This window comes from Triplophysa rosa, linkage group LG8 (assembly GCF_024868665.1).
Source record: "Triplophysa rosa linkage group LG8, Trosa_1v2, whole genome shotgun sequence".
Taxonomy (NCBI): Eukaryota; Metazoa; Chordata; class Actinopteri; order Cypriniformes; family Nemacheilidae; genus Triplophysa; species Triplophysa rosa.
In genome coordinates, this window is record NC_079897.1 from 17,658,977 (window position 1) to 17,672,123 (window position 13,147).

The window sequence follows — 13,147 nt, forward strand, 5'->3', positions numbered from 1 at the left end:
TAAACGTTTTTATATATTTAGGGTAGGAAATTTACAAAATATCTTCGTGGAACATGATCTTTAAATGTCCTAATGATTTTTGGCATAAAGAAAAATGGGTAATTTTGACCCATACAATGTATTGGGCTTTTACTAAAAATGTTCCCGGGCTAAAGACCATGCTTTTGTGATTCAGGGTCACATATGTTTTTACTGGATTTAAAAAAATAGTTACATCCTGAGCCTTTAAAGTTTTATAAGGACTCTGACCCTTTTTATTGCCTTCACACTAACGCTTTCATTTGTCATCTTTTTTAAATGGCAATATTTCTTACGGAAGCCTTGCAAGAGATGCTGGAGAACAATCCAAGTCATTTTATTTTTTCCTGTTGAAAAGTGTTTCGTTCCTTTTCAGGATTTTCTGAAAATCAAAGGCCCTTGTGCAGACTAGAATTTGATCGAGTTATAAACGGATGAACGCATCTATCGCAGGTTGCCTGAGCGGCCGAAACAGCGGCCCACTCACCTGTATAGGAATAGCTAATTGCTGTCTGTAGGAAGGAAAACCGATGAGGGCGACAGGTAGCTTGCTGGATTCGAAAGATAAAAATAATTTATTCTGAATAAGGCAAAGTTTTAAATCTGTCTACTAGCACACTCACGAACAAAAACTAAAAAACGTTTGGGCATTTTAACCTGAGAAGAAAAACGAACGAATTTGTCTGTCACCGAGTGGTTAATATTTCATGTTCGCCACGGATGATGAGCAGTGCAGTGCGGTACACACGAGCTGATTGCGCCGCTCTCCGTGGTGCTGAAATGGCGATTGACGGCTGCCGGTGTTTGCAATGGAGGCGCTGATAAAACTACAGATTAGAGACCCTGCAGATATCTGTACCATGGCAGCAAATACTTATATTTAGTGAAGGTGTTTAATTAAATCAAACTCATTTACATTAGGTGTACAATAATTGCTTATCTAAGTATGCAAAGCCCTAATGTTGAATGCATATTTAGAGACTTGAATATTTCGTTTAGATGTAAAGTTTTATTAACTGTAAAACCAAATTGTTAAAATGATTCCTTAAGAAATCAAATACTGTGATTACGATATGTGTGCGTGAAAAGTGCGCGATTATGAATCTCTTAGGCAGTGTGCAGAATTGCATCATGAGATAAACCTATATTTTAAGTGTTATGTGAGCATTAAGCTTTTACTATAGGCGTATTGCAAATATATAGTATAGTGTCATCATGCCCGTTTTTCTTTCTTTTATTTAATTCGCTCTATATTTTCTAAATCACTATTCACATATAGCAAAGGCGTGTTATGCTGCGTTGCTTTTTCCTATATTTTTTTAAGGCTAAGGTATGAAGATTATTAGAGTCACAAACAAAATGACATCGTTGCTATGGCAACCGATCGGTGTGTGTGTGTCTGTGTGTGTGTGTGTGTGTGTGTGTGTGTGTGTGTGAGTGTGTGTGTGTGCGTGCGTGCGTGCGTGTGTGTGTGTGTGTCCCTCCTCACACACTCGCACACAGTCACAGCATATTGCTTAGCCAGCCATAATCGCAGAACGGATAAGTAGTTTGAGAAACGAAACACTTGAAGCGATCGGCATCTCAACGTATCAATCTCTCATCAACACCGTCTTGCGAAACCAAATAAACGTACTATTCAGCGCAGCGGACCTCCGTGATACCACCCGCCTCATTCCACCGGTGTTTCGTGACAGAGTCGGAATGTTCTTGCGTGCACACTTTGCAGGTTGCGTCGATGTACATCAACGCGTATCGTTTCAGTGAACACGAGAGAAATAGTGGCAACAGGCATTTTGTTCATCTTGTGCACTTTTTCTAAGCGAATAAAAAATAACCAGGGACGAATTTTGGTTAGCCTACGTAGGTAAAAGGTTTCACCTGGAATACTTTCACAGTACCAAATGAATGAGGTAGAAAGCAAATAAGTTGAGCAGTGACTGTTGCCTTAAAGCATGGAAACTGGGGTAGGTGAGAGGAAAACCTGGAAAGAAATTAGTCACTACGGATGTTGTTTTGTTACTAAAGGAAGTGTCTAATATCACTAAGGGGGGTGCTGCAACAGTTTGTGGGAATAACACAATTTCTCAGCCATCATCGTCGCGCACAGATGAATAAGATTTGAGACCGGAGGTGTCGTGAGGCTCAACACAAATCTGTACAGGTAAGTCACTCAAGTTGTACTTTATTCCTGCATGTCATCTAATCGTCTGATCAATCGATGCCCGTGTCCATGCTCGTGCTTTTTTCGATGGCTCTCTATTATTGAAGTTCCTGATCCTGCTTGGACATTAACCTGGTTCGCATGAGCGCGACATGCTCTGTCATGAAAATACTTAAGAGGTCACATTTGATGTTTTCAATCAATTAGAAGCGACCGGAGGAAGATGTTCACACATATGTAAGTGCAAGGTGGCTACACATCACCCTCCGTGCAAACATGCATTCACGCCTACGCAGACGGCCATTCATTGCTCTCTCGCTGGTTGTCATGTCCACCTACTCGTGCACCCTCGTGCGAATTACAGGTCCACAATCCGCAAGAGACACGTCGATACACGAAAGTCATAGTCTCGCTTTTAGATGAACAAGTTATGAGTAATGTATCGAAACAATGTGAAATGTGGTGTCTAGACTAACAAAAGTCTGATTTGATGTGGGTTGCGCAGAGGACTTAAGTGCGTTTCATACGGTGTCTTTGAAGGTATGATGTGTGGTGTTACCTTATGCTGGGAACATTGACTCATACATTGACAGGATCGATCTGTACTTTATAATCCATGATGATATATTTTGGCCTACACAATTTAAACATACACGACATAATTATGGGAAATTATTGGTCATGCCCTAGGTTTAAAGATGACATAATTGTAAAAATTATAACTTAATCATATTAAAAATGATGTACAGCAGCATTTGTAACATAAGTTACATAGTAGATTCTGATTGATTTAAGAGAGTAAAAAATAATTGCCATCGGCAATCCAGTTGAAGGCATTTTGCCAAATGGTGTTAAATAATGAGGTGAGCTCTTATTCAAAACAGACTAGCAGGTCTATAATACTTAGCCAATTACCTTTCCAGTGTTAATCATTTATATTACTGTTCACTCTTTTAAAATATGGGTTGAGTGTCATTGATTTGGTTTCTTTTGGAGGCATCTATTACAACATTTCTCACCACATTTAATTGAAAGCTTGTCTGAAGCCGTTTTTTCCACAATAGCCTTGTTTGCAAATTAATGCAAACTAAATGGTATTTGCTTTCAGAGTCACCAAAAACAACACATTTTTTATTCACAGCCATATAAATGGCAAACGGCCTGCAAAATATTTTACGTATGAAGTCAGATTTTTAGGGGTTGCTGCACCTTTAACAAAAGCCTTCCTTTTTTGCTGTCTTTAATTCGTCCTATTCGTAATTACGTGCTTGGCCTTCTAATGCCTTCGGATCTTGAGCTACAAAGCAAAACATGGTCCATGATGTACAGCGGCCTACACCTTGTATTAATTTAATACTGTGGACTTAAGACCAGATCTACAATAAGGCAATATATTTGATAAACATACATTTTTACGTGAGGAGATGATGAAAGTGCATAAGCTTTTGGATGTGATGGACTACCAGGCTCACAAATAGCCCCAAGTGAGATGATCTGTGTCACAGGGGTGTAAAGGAAAAGGGCAAACTATTCTTCTATCAAGAGGAAAGGGGGAGAAGGCGGTCTATTCATCCTATCTATCATTTTCTTTCTCCTTCACTCCTTCTATACAAGTCTGAACTACTGCAGTGCTATTCTGAGAGAGAGTGAGCTGCCTCAACCCACGCACTGAATATCACAGAGAGAGAGAGAGAGGGAGGGTGATAAAGAGAAGTCGAGAGAACATTCAAAACAGACATGTTTTGCAACGGAACTACAATAAAATATCGAGAGAGTGGCACGATTTCATGTTATCAGATTTAAAGCGGATGAATTGTCTGTAATTCCGTCGTAAGCTCGCATTTCTTGCCATTCGTGAAAGTTTTTGCGAATGCGCCACATCTTCAGTGTCACATCTCTTAAAAGTCGCCCACAGTGCCTTGCTGATTGGGTGCCGTGTTCAGGAAAGGCTAATCCAGTTTATAGAGGCGCATACTGTTTCACATAGACGAGAAGGTGTTGAAATGGCCTACGCTTTATTATGTATATGCAAATGAGAGGTTACTGTTTTAATCGCATAGTCTGTTATTAGGTTTGCTCCCTCAAAAACTGTAAATGGCTCATAGATCAGCACATGAATCATACAGCAGCACACCTGTTAAGATCAGTGTTTCATGCATGTGCAAAAACTAGAGATGCACTGATACAAAATTTCTCCACCGATAGCCGATTATTCAGAGTGATATCTGCAGATTATATTAAATTTATTCTAAAGATTACAATAACATTTAACTTTCTGGATGTTATTAATTCATATTGACTTTAACTGGTGATGTTTCTTAACATTTTCTACAGAGCACAAATTCATTGCATTTTCCTGTTCTCTTTTGATTGACAGGATATATCTGCGCTCATCATTGCCTGTTTTTAAACTATCTGCTGATAGCCGATAGTGTGAAAAATTGCTTTTATCAATTGATAATGATTATTGCCTGATATAAAGGTGCATATCTAGCAAAAACACAAGAAAAACATCCTTTCCACATCAACACATCAAGTCGAGTTAAGTATGGTGCCCATTGCCCTGTATGTGCAAGATCTGCGTCCATGAAAAATCCTTTTAGATGCACTTTGGCCATTAAATGCTTCCATTGTTATTATGATTCATTATTGAAAATAGAGGTAAATACACAAAAATAATTTGGGTTAATTATCAATTTCACCAAATTGCTTGTCTTTTGGGTGGCAGTGACTCTGAAGGGTAATGGACTAGCTTCAACATTTTCATGTTTGAGATTTCAGTCGAGTTTAGAATGCTCAGGAGAGTTGTGACCAGTGTAATATTTTGTGTAATATTTGTATACGTGTATGTAGTCACTACCATGTTTTGTGCTTTTTTGAACTATAAACTGGACTGTAAATTCATATGAAGAAAATGCATTTATTACATTATGATTTTTATCATTGACAGAGCTAATTATCAAAATGTTCCTGTGGCTGTTTTGGTAGAGCATATTAAGGATCGTGGGTTCAGTCAAAGGGAACACACATACTAACAAAATAACTAAACTGTTCATAAATAATAGATTTAAATATTATATATAGCAGAAAAATATAAATGACACAATAACAATATTTTTTTAGTAATAAATATGATTATTCAATAATTCTTTTATTGAATTTTATGTTTTATGTTAAATTGTTCCATGTATCTGTTTTTTGCAGGGAGATTGAAATATGCAAATCAATCCAGATTTAGTGACGTCTGTGCCTGTGATGTGTGTTATATATCTGTCCTTGATGGCATTGAACATGTATGAACTATAGATATTTTACATATAGTTCACTTTTTATATACAAGTGTGTTTTGTATTTGTGGAATGTGTTGTCTGTTCTGTATTACAAGAGATGTTAGTATTCCTTTAGGATGTGCACAAGTCATGTGTTTTACCGTCTCTCTGTTTGGTGTTAGCACTGTATGTTCCCGGTGTTGTGTATTGTGTGTGCTGTGTATATGTGAGTGTGTATTAGTAAGTGGTGTCACTGAACGCTCTCCATTCTCTTCCTCCCACTCACTGCACTCCCACATACACACACATACACATACACAAAGCACCTCTCCTCTGTCATACCTCTGGCTCTGTGCATTTATGCTACGCTGTGCTCAAATTTAAATCTTTCTTAAAATTCTTTCTTTCTCTTTTATTTGCTATCTTAATGGTTTTTCACAGGCCACACGAAATATAAAGCAGACGGGTGTTGATTAGATCTATTAGAAGTGACAGAACAGCTTTATCACAACCAGTGTTGGGTGTAACTAGTTACTAAGTAATTAGTTACTGTAATTTAATTACTTTTCCCTTGAAAAAGTAAAGTAAGGGATTACTCTTATTTTTTCTGTAATTTAATTACAGTTACTTCTGATGTAATTAAACTAAATACTTTGTGTAATATATGTGTGGGCAGAAGAGGAATTTACATCAAAATTCAAAGTCTAACTTTAAAATCCGTGATTTAATGTATAAATCTCACATTTGTAATTAATAATAATACTTTATGTAGTTTTATATTATTTATTTGAATGAATTAAAAGAGCATGTCTATCCTTGAATCACTTAACTCATCAAGGTTGATGTAGGATATAGAAAGTAATTAGTAATAAGTAATTAAATACTTTTTGAAGAGAGTAACTTGTACAGTAATCTAATTACATTATCGAATGTGTAATTAGTAACTAGTAATTAATTACTTTTTCAGAGTAACTTACCCAACACTGATCACAACACTGCCTTTTTAACTTCCTCACAAACATTCTGACACATAGGCCTAGTGTCAGGAAAGCAGGATCTCTCTCTTGCTCTGCTCCCACTCCCCCTTGTGTAATGCATCACGCTATGCTCTCTGAAAGGAACTGATCACTATTTGTTCAGATCATTGCTACCATTCACTTTCCTCAATGCTTTTTGATTCATGGTGACTTGTAGTAACACATTAGACAAACGGTCATCATATCATCTCGTCTTGTCTTTCTTAGATGGTGACGTCAGAATTTGCAGCTGCACTGTGTGTAACAGTACAGATCCACAGTACAAATATTATGTTTAAGTCCATATTGAAAGAATAAATATAACATTTAAACTTACATTTTAATATCTTTATTTTCTATGTTTAGGTAGTAAATGTATATCTAAGGTGTAAATGTTAGAATACAGGTAAAATGTACATGCTCTGTGCAGAATCACCGTTAAGCATTTTTTTTCTGTCCACTGGAATATACCTGACCCATGCAATAATTCCAGTAATATTCTAAATTGTGTAGACTTTAACATTGATTATTACATTAGTTGCTGTATGTCACAATGAAAATATTTTGTCATGCAAATGACGTGCTAACTATGATTCTTCAAATAGCTTTTATGTGGATTTGTGTGTTCATGTATGGTAACCCGTTTTGTGTTCATTTTTTTTAGAGGTACATCTTTCTATCGTTGAACACTCAATTGTCAGTGGATTCCAAGACCAAGCCTGCCAAAATAGAGAGGAAACAGCCATGTCAGCACTGTGGGAGTTTAAACCATTTCATGAAGACATACAGCAAACAATTTCAAAGATATCTCAGTCTCTGTGAAAACTGTGCTTGTCCTTAAAGCAAATCTCATACTGGGATCAGGAGGTTTACATGTAGTGACTGTCCTTGAAAATAGTCGTTGTGAAGACAATCTTGTCTTGCAAACCTTTTCCTCCCATCATTAGTTTATTGAACACTCTCCAATAGCCTAAATACCTATACGTTAATAGGCATATTTATTGTGAAGCGGGTAAATGTTCACATGCTGAATGAAGAAATGAGTATTTATTTTAGTTTGGTAATATAGAGGTGTCCAGGCCAACATTTAGAGAAACCTCTTAACAAAATCACAATGATTCCTCACCATAATGTCCTAAGTGACTCAAAGGAGTTTACCGTGCTGAGTAGTCCTGTTAAGACGTAAACAAGTGCAGTAAAACGAAAAGATTACCAGTACTTTTTGATTTAGTAGGTTATATTTTTTCATCAAGAAATTGTTTATGCTCAATAATTTTAGACAAAATCAGGGAGCTTTGCAGGTCAGGGAAATTTGCCTAAAGACATAAAGTGCCATTGTTGAATGTAAGGAGTGCCAAAATACAAAACAAAAATAGGCAAAAAAAATACATGCGTTTACATTTTTAAGATGTTTACAATTGCCCCACTCTCTTAAATTTATATTTCATTCTAAGAAGTGCCAAAACAAAGGAATTAACGTAAATATATTCACTACAGCTTAACTGCCTTCATGTGTTATCAAAACTATATACTGAGTAATAGAAGAAAGATAACGAGAGAAGCCATTTCTTGTTTGTCGGTGGATATGTAAAAATGTATATTTTTGAAAAAGATCATAAAAGAGAATATTTCCCTCTGCCTTGTTAATACTTGCAAAAAAATAGACGTTGCCTGCTATTAATATCGTTGCCATTTTATTCTTATAGGCCTAATTTTTTTATGCAACTACATACTAAATGTAGGCACTGCATGTTAAGAATGAGAGAATGGTCACCTTGAAGCTGAAAGCAAATTTGTTTTTTTTTGTCTCACACTGTCTCTCAGTGTGACAGTTCACACAGCAGATCCTCAGAACAGATTTTTCATTTGAGACTGTTTTGATATATACGTTGGAGGGCTGCTACAAGAATATTTTACATACAGTGTCGAACGGCCTGTTTTTTTATATTCCACATTGTGCGGCGAGTTGAGTCAGTGAGAGGAAATAGCAGTGTTAGTCATGTAAAGATGATGCCCACCTTGGAAGCCCGAGTGCGTGTCATCGTTCTCTTCCTGCTCATCGCTGTCCCACATAACGCTTTCTCAGCAAGCGTCCCCGGCCCCTCTAGAAACACACCAAATGGGCCCATTACCATCACCCCGACGCCCAACCCCAGAGCTCAGGGAAGGGGCTTTCTGTTCCCGCTTTCCAAAAGCAGCGGGAACATGCGAGGGAAGTCGATGAGTCGTTGGCCAAAGCAGCCAGCTGGAGCAGTAGAAATGCCCCCAAGGCCGCTGCCTCAGATAATGCTGCCAAAGAATGTAACGGCCAATGCTCTGAAGCCCCCTTTTGAAGGAGCGCACGTAGCTCCACCTCCTCGCAAACTTGTGGAAGTGGATGTGTGCCGGGGTTATTACGATGTCATGGGCCAGTACGATCAAACCTTTAATTGTTCCAAGGATGACTTCATCTACTGCTGTGGAACCTGCCATTACCGGTTTTGTTGTCCGGATCGTTCCCGAAGGTTGGACCAGAACCCCTGCAACAACTACCACTCCCCAGTGTGGGCCAATACTGCCCCCCCAGCAACCAGGCCACCACCGCAAACCCATCCCGACCAGAGCCGAATTGAGCAGAGCAACAACACCGTCTATGTGATCGGTGGGGTCATCTCGTTCACAGTGGCAGTGGCCGTGGCCATTAAGGTGGCATTCCACAAGGCATCACGACAACCTAGGAACAGAGAACTCAACATGCCCAGGTGAGAAGAAACAACCAATAACATTATAATCAACAGTGCTCTACTGATGTTTTTTTTTTTGTTATTCACCCAGGACTTTTAGTACATTTTTTAACAAATAACACAATAATAATTTAGCAAATGAAAAATATTAACATACATAAATGCTGCCTATATTGGTCGAAATTGTACAGAGCCTCAAAAAGGACATTGGCAAAAAAAATATTTGTACATACATTTTTTATGGCAGTGTTGATAAAAAAACAATAATGCCAAAAATAAAACATATTTCATTATTTATTCAACCTCATGTCATTTTAAACCTGTATGACTTTATTTTTCTGCAGAACACAAAATAAGATATTTGTAAGAATGTTGGTAACCAAACAACACTGGTCCCCATTGACTTCCATTGTATGGACAAAACCACTGAAACGTTTCTCAAAATATCTTCAATTGTGAAAGAGGCATAAGTGTGCATAAATGATTTTTTATTTAGGGATGAACTATTCATTAAATGCTTATATGTCAATGTGTTTATGGTGATGTAGTTGATTTTAGCCAGTCTGGAACTCATGAGACACACACTATGGTTTAATATAACAAGCTAACTGACACACTGTTATCCATATGGACTAATAGTGAGCATGTAAAATTATTGACAGATGAAAATGGAAGCCTCATTTATTCTCTTGCCTAACCATTTCTACCATGTTTCCTGTCAGGGCTCTTGTGGAAATGCTGCGTCACCAGTCGAGTCCAGTCCAAGACGGAGAGAGAAACAATAGTGTAGCTATAGGAACTGGAGGAGGAGAGGGGACGCTTGGACGACCTTCCAAAAACCTCTATCCTACCCTACAGAGCAAAGATAACCGACGTAAGACTACTATTTTCATATGTACTCCTTAACTCAGGTTATCTATGATTTATGATTTATACATATTTTATTAGTACATTGAAAAAGCTGTTAGCCACATGTCAGCTGCTATAATCTCGACCTTAACGCCCTGGGTCAAATATTTAAAAAATTCAGTTGGCTCATGTTTTTGCATTTTGTGTCATGTAGAGTTCCACAACTCAGCTTGTGTTTTGTGAACGACCAACGGGCATAAATTCACGACAAGAGAAACAGGGAAAAGCAATAGCCAAATGATGAAAGGGCATTTGTGAATTATTTAGCATGGAGCTGTATATGATGGCATTAGATTGAACAGATGGTGTAACATTTTCAAGATTTTGTGGACCATATAGAAAGAGCTTAGTAGGGCAGCATTTAGAAAACAGAGTGTACTTTATATACATATTAACATAACTTATTGGTAATTGTGAATTATTGTTGATAAGGACATCTCTGGTAACATGCGTATACAAGATTCATTCAATATTCCCCTTACACATGCCCATCTATAAAGCAGTCATTCACAAACTGGGTGGTCAAATTTATAACCTTTGGTTAACTTGTGCAGAGTATTGTTTTTGTACAAGATAAATGAGTTGCATGATTTTAATTTTAAAACACTATATTTAGCACTGTACAATATACACTATAATAAAATAATTTTGTGTGACTTGTTGTGTGGGGGCAGAAATAGGGGTTACACAGTAGGACATATTTTGTTTGGAGTAATCCAGTAAGAAGGTTTGGGAAACATTGTTCTAGAGGAACAGACACACATACTGTACCTTATGTTGTTCTTCTTTTTAACAGTGGGAAATCTGCAGCATAATTACATAAATACCACAAGCTCCAGCCCCAAACATACAGCCACCATTGGTAAGTAAATTAAATGAGTAAAAACATAAATAAGGTTTGAAATACCGTTAACATCCATTATTGTTGGTACGTGTCGTTACAGAACGTGCACCTCGCATGAACAACATGCAGATGGCCACTGGTGGCACGTTGAAGCCCAGCAAGCATACGAACGCCATGAAGCCCCAACCTTCCTTTCATCACTCTTTACACAACCTGGCTCAGCTGCCTCCGTCTTATGAAGCCGCTATGAAGCCTGACATGAACAGATACTCTTCTCTCAAGCGTTTGGGTAAGTGCTGGATTACCAAATTAAGTGAGATGTTTAAGGTTTACATTTTATGATGTTTTGAAAGAATTACATAAGGTTTTTAGATTGCCTTCTTATTATATCCCACCTAATTTTAAAGGCATTACAAAACATCACAACCAATATAGAGAAAAGAATGGACTAATATAAAAACAGTGTGATATTTAGTAATGTTGTGTTTTGAAGGAGAAATGACCTGCTCACTGATGAGGATGTCATGTGGGACTTATATTTAAAGCAATGTCGGTGTTTCATTAGAACACTTGTAAATGTTTGTGAAGGTCCGTTTAATGAGGGCAAACTATTGCAAAGCAACCGCAAGCTGTACAGATGCATCTCTCAACTAGACAGTAAACCCCCTGGGAAGTGTGAGTTAAAGTTGGAGGATAAGAAAGTTTGGCACAGATGAAGGTTATACAGATACAATGACATCAGCCAAAATATTTGATATAATTATATGAATGAATTTGCATAATACTGGATTAGAAGTTGAAGATTTTATTTTAAAGGTCAATTGTGTTATGCCATGTGGAAAATGTCCATATTACCTGCTTTGAAATAGATGTTTTCCTTCACCTACAGAGAAAGGAGGATTGGAGGACTATTCAGGTTACTGTACCACGAAACGGAGACCCAACAATGCCCCTCCATCCTTTCATTCTTCCCAGCACCATCTTCCCTGGGGAGGCGACTACACACTGGGTGGTCGAGGCACACTTCCCACCCATGCCACTCGCCCTCGAATACCTCATCCTCAATCTGCACCAAGCCACACCCCAAATCCTTACCCTCTAGATCCACCAGAGACTAAGCAAAACCAGAATTACGACACACTTTCCAAACCACCACGCCGAGTAAAGTCAACGGACCAGCTCCTTGCTCTCGCTGAGGGAAACACCTTATCAAGAATCCCCAAGAACCAGCAGCACCAGTACTACAAATCGAAAAACTCCAATAACCAGAACACCATGCAGAAGTCTAAGGAGAGGCAACTAATGTCACCAGATCATCTAGAGGAGGCAATGGAGTATGGCAGCAGTACAAGTGGGATGGGGATGGGAATGGGTGACTACACATCTGGAGGGGGTGGTGGGAGGGTTCCCACCCTGCCCCGCGTGAGCCATCAGAAAGCTCAGTCGCAGCAGAACGTTTGCGCAACACCGTCGCTCGACCGTCATCACATGATCAAGATGAACTCGCACCCGACATCGGGTCGAGAGCAAGAGCGAAATTCCGCAGCGATGTCGGGTCACCTTGGAGGAGGCGGGGTTGGAGGAGTTGGATGGGGCGACATGCCAGGAACGGGAGTTGTCATGGGAACAGGAACTCTTGGCGGACACAGTGCCAGGAGGCTGGCATTCGCAGCTAAACGGCAAAATACCATTGAACAACTTCACTTCATCCCTGGTGCCGGAGGGAGTGGAGTGGCAAGTAACCAAGGGGTTAGAACAGGAAGCAAGAATGAGGTTACTGTGTGAGCAAGCTAGACAGGCTATCGAGAGAATTAAGGGGAAATGGAGAAGATTTGTGAGGGATAGACTGTGTGAAGAGTTGGAGGATGGTAGAGACACTGTGGGAGAGAGAGAGAGAGAGAGAGAGAGAGAGAAAGTGGGTGGAAGAGGGAAGAAAAAACGAGAGACGAGAGAAAGGAGTAGGAAGATGTAAAGGAATCAGAGCAACAGAATTTGAAGGAGGGGGCCACGAAGTGAGAGAATCTAGATAAAGGAAAGAGGATTGGAAAGAGCCAACTGGCACCATATTTTTCACAGATATATGTTGTATATGGTGGCAAATTCATCGAATGAGATTAGGTAACAACAGTTCAACAAAAGTCCGATTTGATAGAGCTTCAAAGTTGTCGTGCTGTTTATGTTCATGAAATTGCCGCTATAAAATT

At 38.7% G+C, this 13,147-nt stretch overlaps 1 protein-coding gene across 1 annotated transcript; it reads left to right on the forward strand.

Annotated features, from left to right (window-relative positions):
* Positions 1-1,506: 1,506 nt before the first annotated feature.
* On the forward strand, positions 1,507-13,068 carry LOC130557573 (protein shisa-6). Its single transcript, XM_057339450.1, has 6 exons — positions 1,507-2,182; positions 7,132-9,208; positions 9,913-10,064; positions 10,896-10,961; positions 11,044-11,232; positions 11,833-13,068. The coding sequence occupies exons 2-6, from the start codon at positions 8,475-8,477 to the stop codon at positions 12,726-12,728; spliced, it is 2,037 nt and encodes a 678-aa protein (XP_057195433.1). The 5' UTR covers positions 1,507-2,182; positions 7,132-8,474; the 3' UTR covers positions 12,729-13,068.
* The last annotated feature ends 79 nt before the right edge of the window (positions 13,069-13,147 follow it).

Bases quoted from the DNA above. Each gene is read 5' to 3' on its own strand.
- LOC130557573 (XM_057339450.1), top strand. From the start codon at position 8,475: ATGATGCCCACCTTGGAAGCCCGAGTGCGTGTCATCGTTCTCTTCCTG. The intron at 10,065-10,895 runs GTAAGACTACTA...TCTTTTTAACAG, and splicing joins ACAGAGCAAAGATAACCGAC to TGGGAAATCTGCAGCATAAT. The intron at 10,962-11,043 runs GTAAGTAAATTA...GTGTCGTTACAG, and splicing joins CAAACATACAGCCACCATTG to AACGTGCACCTCGCATGAAC.